This window comes from Astyanax mexicanus, chromosome 22 (genome assembly GCF_023375975.1).
Source record: "Astyanax mexicanus isolate ESR-SI-001 chromosome 22, AstMex3_surface, whole genome shotgun sequence".
Lineage (NCBI taxonomy): Eukaryota > Metazoa > Chordata > Actinopteri > Characiformes > Acestrorhamphidae > Astyanax > Astyanax mexicanus.
The window spans coordinates 1287443-1309717 of record NC_064429.1 but is presented as its reverse complement, the minus strand read 5'-3'; the positions used below and the strand labels follow the sequence as shown (position 1 = coordinate 1309717).

The window sequence follows — 22275 nt, the reverse complement described above, 5'->3', positions numbered from 1 at the left end:
ATTACTGTAATCATACTCTGGATTTAGTTTTGACCCTGGGTGTGAGCATAGATAACCTGAATATTCGTTCTCAAACCTCCGCAATTTCAGAACATTTAAACTACATCTCAGTCATAATATACGTACATCCCACTAGCTACTCTATGAAACGTTCATTAACGCCTTTTACAGCCCAACAATTTACCGATAAGCTTCCTGATTCATCAACTCTAATGTACTCTCCTATAGACCCAGTAGAACTAGACAAACTAACTGAAGGTTTATAAAATACCTTTCGCTCTACCTTAGATGTTGTAGCACCCCTTAAACACAAAATAGAGAGACAGAAAAAGCTCGCACCGTGGTACAATGATCAAACTCGTACCTTAAAGCAGTTAGTACCAAATTTAGAACGTAAATATCGATCAACTAAACTGGAAGTGTTTCACTCTGCGTGGAAAGACAGTCTTGTTAAATATAGAAAAGAACTAATTAAAACCCGCTCAGCATATCTGACCTCACAGATCGAGATTAATAAAAATAATCCTAGAGTTCTCTTTAGTGTTATTTCCAAACTGACTAAAAAACAGGCAGGTACTGAACCTCAGATTCCAGCCATTCACACCAGCAACGATTTTATGGTCTTCTTCGAGAGTAAAATTGAAAACTTTCAGGATAAAATTAAACAGATAAATATTACATCCTCTCTGTCATCTGGTCTGGCTGATCTAGAACAAAACCCTGTTACTGAAGTTAGGTTGGAAGTCTTTAACCCACTTCCACAGCTAGAACTAGAGAAAATTATCTCCTCTTCAAACAGCACAACCTGCACACTTGATGCAGTCAGCCAAACCTGACGACAGAGTGAGATTAAAGAAAATTGAGGATTGTGTAGAAGATGTAAAATCATGGATGTTGCACAACTTCCTCCTATTAAATAGTGATAAAACAGAAGTTCTCCTATTAGGCCCCAAAGCTGCTAGAAATAAATGATCAGATTTAATGGTAAATCTGTCCGACATTACACCTGGTTCAGCAGCTAAAAACATGCCTTCATTACCTCAAGGCTAGATTATTGTAATGCGCTGTCAGGATGTTCCTGCAGTAACTTAAATAAACCCAGTCCTATCAACCCTGCACTGGCTTCCAGTCAAATTCCATGTGTTTCAGGGAGCCTCCGTGTCTATGTTACCTTCTGGCTCTCTGCCTTTAGTTAGGCTGTTTTATTCAGATCTGCCGCAGTCATTATAATCACACACTGATAATGTTTTATATCTTTTGTTTTACATAAATCCAGTTAAAACTAATTCCATCTCTCTGCCTTCCTGTGTTCTCTATCTATCTCAGTTACCAGTATCGAGATACCCCGTTCCTGATGTTGTCCAGCCTGGCTCTCCACTGCCCGCTGAGTCATAACTTAGTACCTGTTAAATTACCTATAGCTCACATTATTTCTCTGTACTGTTGTTTTGTTCTGTTATTTGTTTGTACTGAACGTGTCAACCCGAGGGGGGTGGGTTCCTCTGACTGAGTCTTGGTTCCTCCTAAGGATTTAATAATTAGCATCTCTGTGGTGCTGCTCATAATTGTTCTGTGACCTGTTAAACTCTTATCATCTAAAAATCAACAGTAGTCAGAAACAATAACTAAACAAGAGACAGCAAAGAGTCTCTCAAAAGTAACGTCAGGTCTAGAGCTTCTACCGCCTCACTGATGTGCAGTTCTCTCATTTTCAGTGTCTAATTTCAGCAGATCCCTCATTGCTGATATTGGCACAGTTCTTTCCTATATCAGAAGAAAGCAAGGTACTCCTAGGTGTGCAGTATGAATGTAGTTATTGTAGGCAGGTCTGGGCCGCAGTTCAGGGATTGTATTGACTATAGCATCTCAGAACACATAATATAAAAATAAGAGACCACGCAAAAATGGAGAGTTTTAGATTTTATAAAATATTTGGAGTGGTTTTGTGATTGAGAACAGGTGAGGCAGTAATCAGGCCTGGGTGTGGCTAGAGAAAATGAACTCTGGTATAATAACTACAGTATAATTACATATTAACGGGGGGCAAACACTTTTTTTTCCTCCATTTAAAAACTGCATTGTTTGTGTTTGCTTGTGTTGTCTTTGTCTAATATTTAAATTAGTTTGATGATCTGAAAGCAACATCCACACAGGCCTAAATTCTGTCATAACACGAACAGTGAAATCGGTAACACTGGATTCCAGATTAAGCATGCCATTGATCATTTTTATTACATAAATGAATGTGATTTTGGACTTTGTCTCCCAGAGTTTAAATAAAACTGTGCCACATCAAGAAATGCATTCTTTTTGGGGGGCATAACGTGTGCACAACATTTTGTTCATGAGAGATATGTCCTCGATTGGTTTAATTAGGACACATCTGTTTAACTGTGTGCAGAAAACCAACATTTCTTATTAACTGCTGCTGAAGTTTTTTTTTGAGTATTGAAATGCGTCCCTACATTTACAGCAGTGTACACTGTTAAAATCATTTTTATGCCAATCTGCAACAGTTTTAAACCCACTTGTCTTCAATATATATTGTGGAAAGATGAGATTAACACCTTTGTCATTTTTTTATTGTACTTGTACTCTGTTGTATTTTAAAAAATGTTTATGTACTAAATGTTAAAATGAATAATAAACTGACAATTTGTAAGAATAAAAATACATTTTATTGTTAAAAAAGTAAAAATGAAATAAAACTTACTAAAGAGAGAGAGAGAGAGAGAGAGAGAGAGAGAAGGAGAACGAGCTAGAGAGAAAGAGAGCATGATTGCATGTAAACAAAGCTGGTTTCTCTGTACCACACCAGCCAAATTTGCAATCTTTCCAAGTAAGAGGCAAGATCAGAAGTTGTAAAGAAAGTGGATGTCATTGAGAGAATGAGCACCAAGAACCCAAATATGGCACTACATACCTCTTACAGCAGCCAGTGGCCTCAGTGTGGCTGAAATCCAAAGTTTTTCTGTAGTACACTTTGGAACCACCAAAGACCACTGGAAACTTAGTTACAAACTAAAACGCTGTCTTCACATATAGCTGCTCTACAAAGTACAGCCTCTTTAAATATATATATATATATATATAAAGTGTATAAGCACAAATAAATAATGCTGAAACAGTATTCATATACTGATATGGATTCCAACCCTAAAGAGCTGGCCAGGAAAGCAGTGATTTCATTATTAGTTTCATTAATGGTTTAGTCCAGTTGAATGAGTGCATGCATCATGTCATTACGAAATGCATAACTGACAGTTCACTGATTAAAAGCTACAGTTCACCTGTTACATTTAAGTCTTGTAGATTGGCTTTTCTGCTTATTTCAAGCCAAATTCTTGCCCCTGTTAAAGGTTGAAAGATAATAGGATATGGACTGCACAAGTAAGTCTGGGTGAACTTTTCCTCCCTTCGTACCATGCAGACTTCTCTGTAGGCTACGTCAGCAGGCCTAGGGGAAAAAGTTTAGTACTGAAGCTTTTTAGGAATCTCCCAAGAGAAGGAGTCGCGGCCAAAGTGGCCGTAGGCGGCCGTCCTCTGATAAATGGGCTTCCTCAGCTGCAGGTCCCTAGAACACACAGGTCAGTGGATTTAGCAACCGTCAAGTACTAGAGCAATGAGCACAACCACTGAACAGACAGATCTAGAGCACAAATCAAAGCCAGCCAGCAGCAAGGAAAGGGCTTCTTACCTGTTCTCTGAAGAGCCGAAGCAGAAAGCCAATCTAATGACCGTGACTAACTAGCAAGCCATTCACAGGCTGTGTGTCAAATAGCACACAAAAGAACATTTAACCATGGACCAATAACCAGCACACCAATAGTTAATTACCACTGATTAATAGGTTTCATTACTACACCATTAATCAATTAATAGTTATACAACTTACCGGTAGGATACTGATTTAGTATTGGAATATATAAAATGAAGTGTAGATTCTGTTCATTTTATAAATTAATTCATAATTAGATCAATGTAATTATATTCAAACCAATCAGATGTGGAGCCAATCAGATATGGTATTATGTTGTATTAGAGACACAAAAAAATAAACATCTCAGCAATCAAGGTTGAGGAAATGCACCCAGACAAGGGAAGCAGCTAAACTCCTGTTCCTGTCTTAAACTTTGTAGATTATATGAACTCAAAAATGTGCACTATATAGAAGGATTCAGCTACAATGTTGAGATCTGCAAGCAGCTGAGGAACATGGATATTTCAGGTTGCATGTTGTGTGGTGGGTTTTTTACCTCACTATAACTCCTGGACGAAGGTCAAAGTTTTTTCTAACAATGTCTAGCAGTTCCCTCTCACTCTTCTGGGATGTGCCGTAGTGAAAGATTGAGATGGACAGAGGATGAGCCACTCCAATAGCATAGGATACCTGTTTAAATAAAGCTCAGGTTATGCATCAAGAAAAGCCTTTACATATATGCCAACTCATTCAACAACCACAGTAAACGATAACTGTTCATTACTGCACACTGACTACATATATAAAACTACATACCTGCACGAGTACGCGTCTGCACAGCTCTGCTTTGACCAGGGATTTGGCCACCCAGCGGGCAGCATAGGCGGCGGAGCGGTCCACTTTGGTGTAGTCTTTCCCAGAGAAAGCTCCTCCACCATGGGCTCCCCAGCCTCCATAGGTGTCGACAATAATTTTACGACCTGTTAATCCAGCATCGCCCTGCAAGCAGAAAGGATTTTTCCTTTTTTTGTGCCATTTATACAAATAATACTTAATTCCTAAAAATGTTAAATGAAATAGATCCTAGGGTTAATGTTTAAAAAATGGATGCCTAAACTTATGTAATAAATAATTAAACGTACCTGAGGACCCCCAATTACAAAACGGCCACTTGGCTGCAGATGGTAGATAGTGTCATCATCCAGGTAGACACAGGGGACGACAGCTTTGACCACTTTCTCTTTCAGAGCATCTCGCATTTCATCCAGGCAAATGTCCTCATCGTGCTGGACTGAGACGACTATGGTGTGCACACGCACTGGCAGCATTGCTCCACGGTCTTGTCTGTACTGCACTGTCACCTGAATGGATCAGCAGAAAGGAAGGTTAATATGTTGTTTATGAGGGAGTCCAGAAAGTATGCACTGTCCACACAATTATTTCCCTTCATTAATGCTGTTTAAAGCAGAACATATCACTGCTTTAAGCACAAGATTCTGTGTGGAAGATTCAAATTCAGGTGTTCCTCAGTCTTTTGGTCCTTAATTTATTTATTCTTACTAGGTGTGGTAGGAATCATGCAGGATTACTAATACATCACCATTTAAAACACCAGCAGAAAGTTACTGTTAGAACTGTTAGCTTGAACTGAGCTTACCTGCGTCTTGGAGTCTGGTCGTAGCCAGGGCAGAACACCATTGCGGCGCAATTCAGCCATCTTGGCATTGAGCTTGTGGGCGAGGACGATGGTGAGGGGCATGCACTCTTCTGTCTCATCGGTGGCATAGCCAAACATCAGACCCTGAGGAACAGCACAGCATTCAAGACCATAAGAAACCTACATATTCTGAGCTGCATGCTTCAGTAGTGATTTACAGCAAGAACTGACCTGGTCCCCTGCACCAACGTCCTCCTCGTTACGGTCCAGGTGCACCCCTTGGGCAATGTCTGGAGACTGCTGCTCCAAAGCTACCAGCACGTTGCAGGTCTTGTAATCAAAGCCTATGGGTTAAAAATCCATAAATCATTTAATGGAATGGTTTTAATCTTATCCTTTAACTGTTGGTCACAGCATGTACTGACCAAATTATGAAATCATTTTTGATTGATGACTGTAATAAAGAACAAAGTGCACTGTACTTGTGTATTACTGGGTACTAAAACACCCACCTTTTGTGGAATCATCATATCCAATGTGCCTAATAGTGTCACGGACGACCTTCTGGTAGTCCACAGTGGCACGAGAGGTCACTTCTCCAGCCAGGAGGATCATTCCAGTCTTAGCTACTGTTTCTGGAGGAAAAACAATATGAGGGGAAAAGGAGTGCTTACAATAAAAACACACCAAAGAACAGAGAACAGTTTCAAGTCACATTTGATCAATTTTATTTACCACATGCTACTTTGGCATCCGGGTCTTGCTTAAGATGAGCATCGAGCACAGCATCACTAATTTGGTCACAAATCTTGTCTGTAAACAAAACAAGAGTAGATGTCAATCTTTAGCTAACAACACCTAGAATGAGAACTTACATTTTTAATGGCTTTATATGACTATTACCAGTAAACAATACTAATGAATGTAGAAACTTACATTTCCAATATCAAGTATGACATACTTTTAGTGATATCATATCTACAGGTCTATAAAGTGGGACTTGTCATATTACTCGGACAGCATATCCATAATGTAATTTATGTAATGTAATGCTACCAGCGATTTATATTTATAAATATAATTACATTTTAATAGAAAAAACTTCTGTTACAGATATGTAATAAATAATTGTTTTTATATTGTAATTCTAACTAGTAAACCTGTAGTCTCAGATATCAATAATATTGTAATGTTAATATAGTTTTATCTAATTGTATTACTAAATTACGGATTTATCTAAAATGGATATCTACAACTACAATCTACAACATATCCAAATGCCGGGTTATAACTAGTGAAAACTTGAAATTTGAGATATCCTGAAATGGTGTTATAAATCATTTATAGATGTGCAAACGTTTCACTAGTGAGAATATCAGTGGGGATTATTACATTACAGCGATCAGTAACTGTTCCAGAAACAGTGAAATCCCATATACAGCGCTGAAAAAAGAGATCACTTAAAAATGATAAGTTTCTATGATTTTACCGAATTAAAAACCTCCGCAATATAATCAAGAGGAAGATGGATGATCACAAGCCATCAATCATGCTGAACTGCTTGAGTTTTTGCACCAGTAGTGGCATAAAGTTATCCAAAAGCAGTGTGTAAGACTGGTGGACTGTGATAAAAACCAGGATTATTACACCAAATACTGATTTCTGAACTCTTAAAACTTCATTAATATGAACTTGTTTTCATTGCATTTTTTTGAGGTCTGAAAGCTCTGCATTTTTGTGTTATTTCAGCCATTTCTCATTATCTGCAAATAAATGCAATGACAATATTTATATTTGGAATTTGGGCGAAATGTTCATTTTACTCAAATATATACCTATAAATAGCAAAATAAAAAACGATTCAGAGCTGTAAATCACTGGTAACATACCACTAGTCAAAATGACATTAAGCTATTTTTTTCTGGGAATTATTTAATTAGAAAGACTTTATTATGGTAATCAGTAGATCTGATACTTTTATTAAATATCTTACAGTTGATATCAGTAAAAACTGCATTACAGAGATGTTGAATTGTAGTTTTTACTAGTAAAATCTGAGTTAGAGTTTGTGTCACTGTAATTGTATGAAGAAATCTCAGTATAAACTGAACAGTCAGTGCTGATGATGTGAGGAAGAAGGCTGGTCATGCCCTTCACTACTACCAGACTGCAGGCCCTGCTGTTAGCCGCAGTGAAACAGGGGTTTACAGCTATAAACCTCTGCTGAACGTGAGACACGGACCGAATACAGGCTCTACATAATTCTATTATTACACAACTACACTAACGACGGGATTAAACCCGCCGGATTATTTCTCCAGTTTGGGCTAAATTATCGGGGCTAGTTACACTCCGCATGTCTCATTACTGTAGGCTAGAGGTGGGTAACCAAAGTCCAGAAAGTAAAAATCCGACCCAGGGTTTTCTACCAACTCTGCTGCAGTTAGTTTATTCATCAGAGCCGCACAGGCAGTTGGTACAAAACCCTGGGTTGGATTTTTACTGTCTGGACCTGGATTACCCTCCTAGGCTAGTTACTGTACACGTGCCGCTAGAGGGGCACGTGGTTGTGCGCGGAGCGGAGGGGGGTCTGTACCTGGGTGTCCCTCTCCAACGGACTCGGAGGTGAAGAGGAAGCAGTCCTCGTCGATCAGCGCGTTGTGGAAGCCGTTCATCTGTCCGTTCATCTCTCCGTTCATCATGTCTGCGGCTCTGTTTCCCGCGGTCTGCGGCTCTTCTCCTCAGTAAGACTCGCGCGCCGGGCCGGTTCTCAGGGATCTGCTCACGCCACCCCTTTATACCCCGCTTCCCGCCGCCTGTGGAGGGGGCGGGGCTTCTGAGAGGGGCGGGGATTTAGTGTGGAGGAGGACGGGTTTAGGAGGGTAATGACATTCCTGAATCATCTTGCCACTAGGGTTACCACCAGTCTGTTTATTCTAATACATTTTAATATTAACCCTCCTATTATATTACGGGTCAAATTGAACCATTTTGAAGTTTGAAGATCTAGGAAAAATAGTTAAAAAGTATTTTTTCAGTATGAAACTTCTTCTGCTTGCTTTAATTAGTGTAATCCACATATAATATGAAAATGGTTTATCTCACATATTTGCAACCACCCCCTGTAAAATTGAGGAGCTGAAACTCAACACTCTGTCCTGTTACCTAAATAAATTCTTAGATCTTATTTGTTTATTTTTTAAATAATTTTGTAAAAAAAATAAATAAATAAATAAAAAACTAGAATGTGCTCTAGAAATAAGTTATCCAACATCTTTTGGATAATTAAACATGCACCAGGTCAAACTAACCCGGAAACACAAACACAACATAAGGGTTAACTTATATTAGTAGTAATTTTAAACCTGAAGATGCCTTAATTCATTCTGACTGGACATACTGCCGGGATTCCATGCCCTTAATGCAATTTTCATTACTCACAAGTTATCATTGATTAACTAGTAATTAAAGATAAGCGAGCATGATACTGCAGTTTTACTAGTAACAACTCCAGTTGCTTAGGTCTATAATTATTTTTACCATTAAACATGACAGATATGTACGCTCCAATTTGTTCTTGTAAAACTGTAGCTTAAAATCTATAAAATAAAAGAATAATAATAATAATAACAATAGTAGTAGTAGTCAAACCACAAACTGTAGAAATTATATCTGAAATTATACTATCAAAAAATACACACATCCAAAATACACATTGCTACTAGTCAAAACTGCAATCAGCAAAACTTTAATTAACATTTTTAATAGTCACAATTAATTTATTGATATGCTGAGCTAGACTTTTTATTACTTAGAATTACAGCCATAAAGAACACAGCTAATTACAGAAAAAAATATATAAAATTTGTGGATAAAATTAAATTAGGATACTATTGTGACTAATTGTTAGTGTTGTCTTTTGTTGTGTAATTTCGTTATTTGTCATTACACTTTTTAAAATCTAGTATATTTGGAGCACCCTAGAACACTAGCAATCCCCCACTTCACCATACACAACCCCCAGTGCTTGTGTACAAGGGGAACTGGAGGCTACATTAATTTAAAAAAAAGAGGTAAAAGGTTAGTGTTAAGTGTTTTTGCCTCTTTTTACAATTAGTTACTGATACAGATGATTGTTCTTTCATACCAACATTAATGATTGGTAACAGCTTTAGCAGTCTGTGGTAGTGTGGGTGGTGTGGTCAGGAGGTACCGCTGTTGAATAGCGACGTAAAGGCAAAAGGAGGCGCTTTGGGCAGTTGTAAACTGTCCAGCTGACTTACGTTTATTAACAAAAAAAAAACAAAAAAGAATACAATACACTATATACACTTATTTGTAGGAGTAGGCAGAGATAAGTGGATAATGCTACCACTAGTTAAGACTTAAGGGTAAGAACGCTAACCCAGTCCTTAATAGAGTTCTTAAGATTTTTAGCTCCAGCAAACATGTCCGTCTCAGAGAACTCAATCTACCTCTCCTCCCGTAATGCTCACCCTATACCCCTTAAATACCCCCCGGGCTAAACCAAAAGAGTACATGGGTGAGACAGCTACCAACAATTACACATATAACAAATATACACATAACCGGTTATCTTCACTCATACGACATACTAGGACTTATAGGACAGGTAAGTATAATACACACATATATATACACATTTAATTAACAATTTTGCTTTTTCCCCCACAGGTAATCTGGAACCCCCCCGGCACCAAAGGTTTCTTCCCACCCCATTAAGGGTATAAAAGCTGGGTGACCCGCGCGCTGCCACTCCATAAGGAAGCCGGTAAGTAGCAGGGGTAACCTGCCTAATTGAATATTAAAAATTGTCTTTCAGGATAGTTGGTGATTGGTGTGGGGACCCACCATATCACACAGTCTGTTAACATTAAACAAATACAGTATGGTAAACTGTTGTGGACCCATTGTTGTGAACAAGTGAACAAGTCAAGCTCATGTTTTCAAAATCATCCTATAAGTTCACACCACAGACATTTAAGCACCATTTGTTGTCATTGACTAACCAAAGCACAGGTTTAACCATCACACATCTTCTCTTTTTTATTTATACAAGACTACTTAAATAAGAAAATATAGTAATCTCTGTATAATGCTGTGTTTATGTAATATATAGTGGTTGAAACAAGTTTCAATCAAGTAAATATAAAGTAACATTTTTCTAATGCATGCTGGACACAAAATAGCTCAGTTCTTTTGGGGTGCATGTAAATATCAATATATCAAAGTATTGAAATATTTTGTTTTTTCAGTACTCTACTGATTTTCATAAACACAGTATACGATGTCAAGATGGACAATGGTTTGTTTAAATGGTTCATAAGATTCTGCTATGATTGCATAAAAATGTAACTCTTCTTTTACTTAGATTTTTTCAATGATAATAAATGAGTTTTTGTTCAATTTGAACTTAATTAAATTGAATTAAAATTTAAACGATTGCAATAAAGTATACAAGTATATATATATATATGCTTACAGTATTGAAATATATTGCTATATACATTAAACCTTAACTCCTGTATGATGATGATACGTATCATTTTGTGAAGCTCTTTCCAGTGCACAGACCTACCGTTACTGTTCCTGCTAATTCATTTCCAGTCTAATGGTGTATTTGGCCTCAGAGCAGGCAGTGTAACCTGTTAAGCCCTGCAACCATTTCTGTACCTAGTGTACCTGTATCCATTTCAGGTATGATCTGTTCTTTGCTAAAAGAACTGTCCATGCTTCTGATTAAATCAAAATGGATAGTTACAGTGAATCAGCCTGGATGGAACTCTCTGTGTAAACCTGAATAGAGTTACGTAAGAAATAGCATTTGTAGCCCCGGAGCTTTCTTCTGCGACTGTGCTCTTTATCTATTTTCCCAAGTGCTTTGGACTCAGGTAGAGTCTGGCTTTAGCGTGACCTCTAATAATCAAGATAGCAGAGACAAGGAAATTATAGCCCTTTTTCCGTCCTGTTAGACCTCAGTTTGCTCTGATAAAGCATCTGTAAATGGACTGACGCTGCAGTTGTAGATAGGACATAGCAGCAATGTTGTCAGTGGCCTGCATACACACAAAGCACTTAATGACTGTCGTTCAGTCGACTTTGGCTTCTTTCAGATCAGGCCTTTACTCGTGTAGGATTATGACGCTAGCAAAGGGGAAGGTCATGGATCCCCTCTGGTGCTTGATGTGCTGTAAAGCTGAATAAATGCCTGATATACATCAGCATTTCCATATATACACATATACACACAAAAAAGGTCAGACATTCATAAAACTTATTTTATCAAGCTTGAAAAACAAGTATAAACTGTTATGATATGAAAGTTCTCACTGCTTATTGTAATTATCTCATTGCTTTTAAACAGCAGGACTATATTATATTGGTTCATGAAAAGTTAATTAATTAGTTCTGATGTTACCAGAACTATGTTCAAGAATTATTATCACTAGTGTGAAAGCAGCAGGTCAATAGGCTAGTGGGCCAGCCATGTCAGTAGAAACAGAATAGCTCTTCAATCAGCAGGAGGAAATAGTAATCTAACATTATTTTTGTGGCAACTTTTATTTCTATGCAAAAATATCGATATTTGCTGGCAGAATGCTGCATCTGCATACCATAAAAATAGGTCTAATTTGCTGGTTCAGGCAGTCTTTTGGATAATGTTTAACACCTTAGATAAAGGCAACCCAAATTAAAAAAACAAAGCATGACTTTAAATATAGGAGAAGACAGAAATGCTTTTCATGAAAAAGAATGACTGCTGAAAATCAGAAAGCAGGGTAGTTAGCCAATATTACACACCAAAAAAAAAAAAGACTTGACCAAAATTGGATTGCTCAGCATTAATATAAAGTCTTCTACAGCATCATGGTGAGCCAGCACATTTGGAGAATGAGTCGCCAACACAATGGCACCACACCTCCCAACTCCAGCCAAGTATTGCATCAGAACGGCACCAGAGCAAATGTACACATGGCCACACACAAAAACACACCACGTCTTTCTCAGGGTGATAATGGAAGACTGGACAGCGGATGTTTTTATTATAAATCCTCCCAACAGTCGTTATTACATAATTACACACGGTTATATAACACAGTGTTTTTCAGATATGTAGGAGTCCCACTTCTATAATACGCTCTAAATATAATATAAACATAGACAGCGGGCTTCGGTCCACAGAAAGATAAGTCATCTGCCCTCGTCATAATGATTGTAATGAATTTTATTACATGACGTGCACATGATTACACAATATGCAGGATGAAAGATCATTAAGACCTTGCTTGTATTACGCCAGGAACTTGGCAACACATAGCAAATAGCTGTCAGCAAAAATTTCAGCACTCAGATCTTAAACCTCATCAGTACGTGCCTTATCTACGGTCTGCACTGTGCCTGTTACATTTGCCTTGCCATGTGTAAAACACACAGACTATTTTTTATCAAAGTAACTTTTAAAACTATTTTTCATAGCTTTTATATTTTATATTTATAGTTTAGGCTATCTCTGGTTGTGGAGACCCTGTCCTCTATTTTTAAATGTTCCTGCTTTAACGCACATCCACTTTAGGGTGATAAGAGAAAGCTACAGAGCCGATATGTTAAGGCAGGTTTTTTGGGAGCAGGATAAATACTATTTCATGCAGAGCAGAGGGTCTCCACAACCTGTACTTCTATCCTACTGTTTGTAATCATGTTGTTTTTTTTCTCTTTAAAGTCTCATGGTAGTGGTGTGTATAAAGATAAATAATTTATACATTGGAATTATGAGAGTCCAGTTATTTTTTAGTTGCATTTGACAGTATTGGTGAGAGGAGATCTGGTGACCTTGGAAAGTCTATGCATATTCAAAAACACTGAAGTTGGTATCCAGTGGATTACGGTTAAATGAATATCTATGTATGTGTGCTGACAAGCCAGAAAAAAACAGGACAGTAAATAGTACCATATTTAATGACTTTTTTTATCACATGAAAGCTAAAGAAAACTTGCTTGTCTGTTTGCACAGGCAGTTCTAGTCAGACACTGCCGGATCATTACTATCCTCATTTACAAAGTGCTATTTATATTTACATTACCTTTGTTATAAAAGTTATTTGATAATGTTTTGATAAAGGTAATTTTTTTATATCTTAATATACATTATTTACAGCTTATGTCACTGATGTTGTTTATAATGATGCTTTCAGGATTTTTTTTTTAAGTTTGTATGTTCAGACGTGTTCATTCATAGCTTTTAAATCTTACCGTACATATTGATATCAGAATTATATTATACTAAAATTAAAAAAATATTCTGTGATTAAACATACTTCGGCCATATTCTCTAGTGAGCAGGTACTTGGTGAGTAAAAAATAAAACAAAAATAAAAAATAAATCAATAACCAAATATGAATCTATTGAACAGTGTTAAATATTAATGTAATTAATTCAAACAGTAATAAGGCCCACATTTTGTTTTGAAATTAGACTTTTATGAGTCAAATGAATGGTTTTACAGATTTTACAGATTATACTCCTCTTATCTGTTAACATCAAGCATTTTATCATTTGAAGCACGTGTGTTATAATAAGGAAAAATGTGCTTGTGTGTAATGCTCATGGTTCCCACGACTGGCTCTAAAGTTCTGTTTTATGTTGTGTCCCTCTAGTGGGCACCAGTGGTGGTGATTCATCACACGTGCCTCATGCATTTAGAAATATCTGTGTAGCATGAATCTGAATTTAAACATTAACAATTATACCAACAAAACACATTAATAAGGAATGATCCTGGAACATAACAGCACATAAAACTGAATTGAACTGAATAATAATTAAAAAAAGAATACGTTCTACAGTACAATATTCAACATGTCAGATAACTTTATTGACAAATTCATAACTTACCATGGATTGCTGCATTCTGTAGTTCTGTTTTAGCAGATATGTAATTGATTATCAGTCTAGTCTGATCAGAATCTGGGTCTGCCCTACGAAAAGGCCTTCATTGTACTCCTTGACGAAAGATTGCTGTGGGGATGTTAGATATGCCTCTATGAGGTACTCAGACGTTCTCCCCAGTGGAAAGTCCTTGAGAGGAGGGGTATCTTCTCCAAGAGTATTGGGCCATCTTACATGCACCTCTCTTTTGGGGTCTAATTACAGATTGTAAATCATCTTTTAAGAAGACTGTGGGGCTTTTAGTGTGTGTCTCTTGATGTAGTCCCCCGCCGTTCTGAGCACCTCGCTGAGGTGTGTGTGTGTCACTTAAAAACACTGATTTGGGAGATCAGTTCATTTTCTCCTCCCAGTCTGTAAGTTTTTGGTGAGTAATTGTACAGAGCATGCTAAAAGGTTCTTTGAAAATGAGCATTGTGGTGCATTATCTTTTCATTTCATTTCACTGGTGATTGTAGTGAGGACTATGTTCAACATTCTTGTATCCACTGTGAATTCTTCTGTTTTTGCATATTTGTAATACTTAATTGTTTCAGATCTTTGAATAAAACATATGAGACAAATCTAGACATACTTAGAGTAAACCTTTTCCAGTGACTCTGTGTTCCTTCCATTCTCCAAAAAATGTGGTAGGTGAATTGGCTGTGCTACATTAACCCCTAAGAGTGCACATGGTGGACTGGCATCCTGTCTAAAAGGTTTACCTTCCGGACCCACCTTAATCCTGACCAGGACGAGGCAGATAAGAAGACGTTAGATAACCAAACTGAAATAGATTTCACATTAAAAATACTGGGCGGTGCTTTCAGTGGGAGAGTTGGGTTAACCAAGAGGAGCATGAAGGCTAGTTTCCAGTGGTGGACAGTAAAGAAGCAAATGTAATTTAAATATCTCACTTCTCACTTTCACTACATTATGCAGAATATGTTGGTTATTGTTGGTTCATAAAAATCTAACGTGTAAAAACAATACAAGCACAAAGCTGCACACCAATCAGGGTACAGCTGATACTGAGTTTTAAACTTAGGAACATTTTTTAGAGCTGCTGGAGTTTTTAAACACTGTGTTCTTCACTCACTGTCCTCCACTCCTACCTACATCTGCTCCACCCTGTAGATACAGTCAAGTCAGAGACTTAAGCTCTGAATCTGTTGCTGAACAGATTACAATGATGGTCATCTTTTAGTCCTTCATTAGTGCTCACAGGATTGATGCTGTTGGCCGGATATTTCCGACACTGAGGGGTTTAAAAAGAGCAGACAGTGAGTGATTAAACACAGTGTTTAAAAACTCCAGCAGCACTGCTGCACTGTATCTGATCCACTCATATCATCAGCACAACACACACTAACACCTCATACACCACCACCATGCTAATCAGTGCTAATCACTGCAGTGCTGAGAATAATGATCCACCACCCAAATAACAAAAGCTGCTCTGTGGTGGTCCCCCTCAAGCACTCCGTGAAATGAGGATTAAAAAGTGTACAGAGAAATAGGTACAGGACTACATGATCAGTGGAGCTATTAAAATGTCAACATATGTAGAGACAAGAAGGTAGTCATAATATTCTGACTGGACTGTGTATTTTAAATACAGTTTTATAAACAGAAGAATGTATGCTGATTTTCAGCAGTACATTGATATGTACTGTATGCTGCAAACATGCTCATTATAATGTTAACTTGTTAACTAATGTTAATTGATTTTGGCCAACTCAACCAACATCCAGTAGGACTTCTTTTTAATATGCAACTATGTAAAATCCAAACGTTCCTGTGGAGATTATGTGGAACTGAGGTCAAGCTGTAAACATGTTTAATACAAAAAATACAAAGAGCAGAAGACTACTAGTCCAATTTCACAGGAATTTATTTTCTTTAGGACAACAGTGTTTGGACAATAACAGTGGCCAGATGGCTCCCTTCCCAAGACACTCTCAGTAAGTTGATTAAATAAATATTTAAAATTTTAAACTACAATAAAGCATACAACTGAAATTAGATCAATTGGAAATAAACTAAAAACAAAAAAGACATGCTTTGAATCCGTTTTAAGAAAATGCAAAAGTAAAATTTTAAAGTGAACAATAAAAGTTGAAACTTTCTCTTTATAATGCTTTCAAGACACTGGCCAGCAGAATGACACTTTAAATACAGTAGATCTACTGCAATGAAAAAATAAATCAGTACACATAATATACATACAATATCCTCTATTTTTTGGCATTGATTGTCATCTATACTTTACATCAATTTCATATACACATAATTTCCATTAATAATCTCTACATTATTTCAACAATAACATTCCTTACCAATATGCATGAATATTATGTTCTTTCCACTGAACATTGTATAAAGCACTAAAACGCAAACTCAATATACCATTATATTAAAGGCAGAGGTTTCTGAACTGGCCTTGGTTCCCCATTTTCTTGTAACGGGACTTAGAATTGATTTCTGTAATTCTGTAAACACTTTGTTTTAGAGGACAGCAAGGTTACAGATTATTTTTGCATATATTATATACTGTTTTTAACTATTGTGCAGTGTGCACATAGTAAGTATATATAGTATTACTTTGTGGGGCCAAGCAAACCATGCAGTTTTTAAAGCCTTCATTATTTACATAATAAAATTTAAATGTATTATATTCTCTGTATTCTATATGTATGTCTCTTGATACATGAATAAGCTACAAACCTATATAAAGTCCCAGCCATGCCAAAAAAAAAAATACCATGATATACCACAGAACCGTACCATAATCCTAAAAAATACCATAATGCACGTTTTTGAATAAAACACCATTTCTTCTCTGTATTAAACTCAATTCCCAACCCTACTCAAAACAAACCAATATAACAGCTATATGCTAGTCTCTGACTATCAGTTCTCCCTGGTCTGTGGATGGCCATGAGAATGGTTTGCTGTTTTATCACAAGACACAAAATCTCAGTAAATCTGAATTTGAAATTCAGAAAACAAAAACAGGCCACTGTCTACACTGAGATCAAAATGGGTCCATTTCAGAAGACACTCCAAATATAAAATCAAAGAACTATTTTACACAAGATAAGACTATACATATATAAATTGTCACCAAGACATTCTATACACAAACTTTAGATGGGCTGTAATATTACATTTTTTGCTATGTCTATTTAACCAGTAATTTTGTCTAAACTAGAACCAAGAAGTCCCGACCAACTAAAAAACACGTATTAGGACCTGCAGTCTGTATAAATGCTCTCAAATCTTCTACTGAGATGTGATTTAGGGCTCTTTAGTTTCCAGTATTTGAAAGATTTCTTTAGACTAACAAAGGAGTAAGAAAGTAAGCATGCCTGTTTCTGCTGTGTGCCCTTTTGTGGAACAGAATCCTGTGCCGTAAGAGTTGCAAAAAAATTGCAGACGTCCTGAGTTGTCCTTAATCAGCATCCTATCAACAACATCCTATCTAAAATGGACGTTGGAACTAAGCTTGTTAAGGTCATTTGAAAAGACAGTCTCAGTGGAACTGTTAGACTGAGGATTGTGCTAAACACCTGTGATTTGCTGCGTTATTCAACAAAATACATAAAACATTTGTGAATCCATATTTGATTCCAGCAAATTTTGAATTTGAGCTGCCCATACTTTAGCAAGATAAGCAAAATGACCTCGGTAAAGGTTTAGATCTTACAAATGATTTTTCTTATGTTGCATTTCCATTTGATAGTAACATTGAAAAGGCAAAAAATAAATAAAACTACATAAAACAGCACCTTAATCCTGTTGATTGTATTGGCCCTTAATCAATGGTAAAACCAGCTTTTTTCTCACCTCGCTGCAGTGTTAAAAGGAGTTTGACAGCACAATATATCACCGTATCATGACATATGGCCATGCAAACACATGTACACGATCAAATACACAAACACACTCTCTCTCACCATCACAGAACAGTGAGATAACACACTGTGTCACACAGCTAAGTAGACATGGTACGAAACGCTCTAAATGGTGCACTGGAGACTCACTGGCTACTACTCCGACATATTGCTACTGGAGACAGCACTGTGATTACTAATCAACAGAACCGGCAAGGCAGGAGAAGGAGGGAGAAGAGGAGAGATCTTCACCACAGAGAACAAATCCTAGAAAACTCCAGACGACAGAGAACATCCTAGTATTCCTACCACAGTTACAGTAGTGATACAGACTAAAAGTACAGATCGAGAACCACAAAAACTTTTACAGAACGCTCTCTACGCCTCTGATATGGAGAGGCTGAACTTCGGCTTTGTGAAAAATGTACACTGTTAACACGTTTATCAAGTGGACGATCCTGTTCATCGGCTTACGCCTCCCTCTTTCCTCCTACCCTCTTTTTTTTTCTTATTCAGATGCCACCCAGAGGCTCCCTTTAGCTTAGCTTCTTTTTTTTACCTTTATATCAAGCTGAACTACAGTCAAACTGCTAATAAGGAGTGAAACACTGTGGGGTGCATCACTGGTGGTGTATGCCAGAACATTTCTGGCTGCCTGGAAAGATCAAGAAAAGGGAAAGAGTGAGACTTTGAGGTTTTCAGGCAGGTTAAAAAGGACTGTAACAACAACACTGTAACACAGCACAGCAGTAACCTTGCAGGAAACTGATATTATGGTAAAATTTTTACGACAAGAATAAACGATCGAAAATCTGACAGTATATGACAAAAATCTACTTCATATTTTAAATATTAATATTACTTTGTTCAATTACAGCCTTATTTAATTATATATTAGATGTAAGGAAATGTAAAGGAGCATGTATATTTATGCAGTGGATGGACCTGACAGAAATGAAACAAATCTACATCCCAAATCATATAGCTAACCTGCACACTGGTAGAATGCACTGACCATGCTTTAAATACAAGAACACTGCCCTGTTCATGTCCTAATACCCTTCTGCAAAAGCAAACACTCGCTGAAACAAAAGCACCGATCACGCTTTTGCAGTAGTCAGTAGTCTAGTTGGTTGTTTTCCAAATTGGCAAATTGGCAACTGGCAGTTTTTCTGAATCTTGGCAAAGACTTTAATTTGTCTGCAACTATAAATGCTTTTAGAGCATCAAAAATACAAATAGATTAAATCACAATATAATATTTTGAATCTCGCATGTGCTTGTGTACCTCTTGCTTTTCTACTGCTTACTGAGAAGGTCCCAGAATTATTGTGAACTTGCTGAGATGTGAAGAATGTGCATATGGTGTGACTTCAGGTTACTGCAAAACAGGCACTCACCCCTCTCTCTGTAGAGCTGCAGAGGGGCTATTCTCTAAAGGCCTTTCTCTGCCCTGCAACACTGCAACATGTAAGACAACGGCTCCACATAATGAACGACTTCACACTACAGCAAATGCACAAAGACGTCACAACCCCCCCCCGAGAGAATCCTGTTATCCCCTTCTTTTAATTTATATTCATCATTCTGAACCATGTGCTCGTCTAGGGCATGCTGGTGTTCTTCCCTGAGTTAGCTTCGTCATCTCGGGTATGGGAGGAGTCGCTGGGTTTGGCGTTGCTGTCGTCTTTTGCGGTGGAGGTGGAATGCGGCGAGGCGTCTCTGCAGCGGGGTTTGCTGGAACGTCCCGCCTCCCCTCCGGTGGGAGTGGGGCTCCGGCTACTGCTGCTGCTGCGCTTGCCTCGTACAGGACTGGAGTCCCGTGAGTCAGCCTGTCTGACCTCATCCTCAGAGGTGAAGTCTGAGCTGTCAGATGGACTGAGACCAGATAGACTGGTGGAGGGCAGTTGAATCTTGGAAAGGAGTAAATTAAACACAACAAATTAGATAAAGACTGTTCTATCAAATCGTAATGCAAAAAACATTTACAGTAAACCAAATCTTATAAAATGAGCTTTGACTACTACACTTCAGCGTAAACAGCCTATCAGAGGGGAGGATCAGGGACAAGTTCCACTTGATGCAGAAATCTGTTCATAAGGTTTTTATCAGCTGTCTCGAATGACCAGAGATAACTGTCAGACAATGTTTCAAAGATGGCCACAGAGTGAACAGACTTGCCTATAAGGACTTTTCCTCCGCTAGTGTGAGCGTTTATACTTGTGCGTTAGTCTGTCTACATCACTCTGCGATTTCACTGCCGATGCAGTATTTTGCAGACAAGGAGTAAATGCGAAAGATAGGAATACAATATTCTGGGGACGAAATTCAGGGGAAAAAAAACACAGCTGTTGTGGACAGTCACCACACTGTGTAGTTACATTTCTAGTCAGACTAGAGCTAGGCTATAGCATAAGGTACACAGTTACGCATAGGGTACACACATTAATGTCATAAACTGACCTTAAAGGAGCTTAAAAGAGCTCAGGTTAGTAGCCTCAATCAGATTATGGACAGTTACCTGGAATGGCTCTGTAACACCCACTATAGAGCTCATATTGTTGCTGTAATAACCCAGGATAAAGTCCCCAGGCTCCTTTGGCAACTCCTCCTCTGAAAAGGTAACCTAGAGGGGTGAAAGAAATATATATAACTCAATCAAATATTACTAAATGTATGATTTTCATTATGATATCCTCAGGAAAAATATATCTTTTACTTGGTGTTCCTGTCTTAGGAAATCTGACTCCTCCTGTTTGGCCCAGGTGTAGCCCACGTAGTCTTTATGATGTTTAAATCCAACCTAAAAAAACAACCCCATCATTAAAGGACAGTATTCATTTGTTCTGTCTACATTATTAAGATAGCATTTCCCTTTGTTATCAGTAAACCCCTATAAAAATCGTCCATTCAAACCAGGGACAGAAGTCGGTATTCAGGTGTTTTATTTATGGCCCATTTCCACAGATGTATAAAATTAAGTCTTTTTTTGCTTTTACAAACATTAGTGAAATAATGGGTGGAGCTAAAGAGCTAACTAAACTCCAGTGGGATACTCTAATAGACTGGCATCACTGCAACAAGTGAGCTGCTGAAAGTTCTTCCTTTCCAGATATTCAACCATAAGCTGTGAGTGGTATTATTAAAAAATTGAAAGGGTTAAAAAAACACACAGAAACTTAGTCAGGTAGTTACAAAGATACAGAGCATGGTGTGAGCGCTCAGGAGTTTTTTCTTTGGCTCTGTTGTCGGCATCTCTGTGGTGCTGCTCATAAGAGTCGTGGGCCTGTTTTTCTCTGTAAAGCTGCTTTGAACTTCTGTTGTAAAAAGCGCTGTATAAATAAAAATGAATTGAATTGAATATAAAAATAAAATAAATCTTTAACCAAGTCTCTACTGAATGTATAACTGCAAAGCACCAAAGCTGCTGTTAGAGCTGCATAGGGTTCCAATTCCATATTAATGTCTGTTAAGTTAGAATGGTGAGATTTTAATAGCTTCTACATGTGTAGGTGTAGCGTGTAGGTGTCTCAATACTTTTATCCCTGTAATGTAAAACATTTCAGAGAGGATTCTATTGGCATAGGACCCACCGTAAGAAGTGCTTTCAATAGACAAAATCACAGAACCCAAAAAGAGTGGAGAAAATGTAAGTATAAAACAGAACTGACATGTCAATAATAATAATAATAATAATAATAATAAGTCTTTGCTTTGATTCAATTTAGCAAATGTGTTCCCCTTAAAGGTCCCCACTACTACGCCTTTGGAGGATTCAGACTTAAACAATCTGATGTTAAGAAAACGCACAGTAACGCCTACAATATAAAAATAGAGAACGTACCTTGTAAAGTCCAATCCAGTCCCATGAACTTCGGGCGTAGTTGGGTGTTATCTTGAATTTGGCCACAGCGTCGGCTATTTCTCTCCATTCATCTTCGACAATAATTGTTACCAATGGAACATCCACCTTATATGGAAACTGTAAAGATAATTGCAGCATTTCATATTAAAGACCTAAAAATGCAAATGTTCTGACAAAAAGAGCTTTCCAAATAAATGTGTAATGTGTGTGCAC

At 37.6% G+C, this 22275-nt stretch overlaps 2 protein-coding genes across 3 annotated transcripts in view; both read right to left on the bottom strand.

The window, feature by feature from the left end:
- Positions 1–2655: 2655 nt before the first annotated feature.
- On the bottom strand, positions 2656–8162 carry mat2ab (methionine adenosyltransferase II, alpha b). Its single transcript, XM_007236173.4, has 9 exons — positions 7954–8162; positions 6093–6170; positions 5870–5992; positions 5589–5701; positions 5358–5501; positions 4843–5061; positions 4517–4699; positions 4257–4390; positions 2656–3574 (listed from the first exon to the last, which is right to left on the bottom strand). Exons 1-9 carry the CDS (start codon positions 8057–8059, stop codon positions 3472–3474), a joined length of 1203 nt encoding a protein of 400 aa, XP_007236235.3. The 5' UTR covers positions 8060–8162; the 3' UTR covers positions 2656–3471.
- Positions 8163–16177: 8015 nt separating this feature from the next.
- The window catches only part of inpp5jb (inositol polyphosphate-5-phosphatase Jb), a 49768-nt gene continuing 43670 nt past the window's right edge, over positions 16178–22275 (bottom strand). For both annotated transcript variants that reach the window (XM_049470475.1, XM_049470474.1), the window contains exons 10-13: positions 22042–22179; positions 20917–21000; positions 20719–20823; positions 16178–20110 (exon numbers count right to left, since the gene is read on the bottom strand). In XM_049470475.1, the coding sequence (XP_049326432.1) occupies positions 19802–20110; positions 20719–20823; positions 20917–21000; positions 22042–22179 (636 nt within the window). In that variant the 3' untranslated portion in view covers positions 16178–19801. The remainder of the gene's footprint in view (positions 20111–20718; positions 20824–20916; positions 21001–22041; positions 22180–22275) is intronic.

Bases quoted from the DNA above. Each gene is read 5' to 3' on its own strand.
- mat2ab (XM_007236173.4), bottom strand. From the start codon at position 8,059: ATGATGAACGGAGAGATGAACGGACAGATGAACGGCTTCCACAACGCG. The intron at 4,700-4,842 runs GTACGTTTAATT...TTCTGCTTGCAG, and splicing joins TTGTAATTGGGGGTCCTCAG to GGCGATGCTGGATTAACAGG. The intron at 4,391-4,516 runs GTATGTAGTTTT...TTATTTAAACAG, and splicing joins GCAGACGCGTACTCGTGCAG to GTATCCTATGCTATTGGAGT.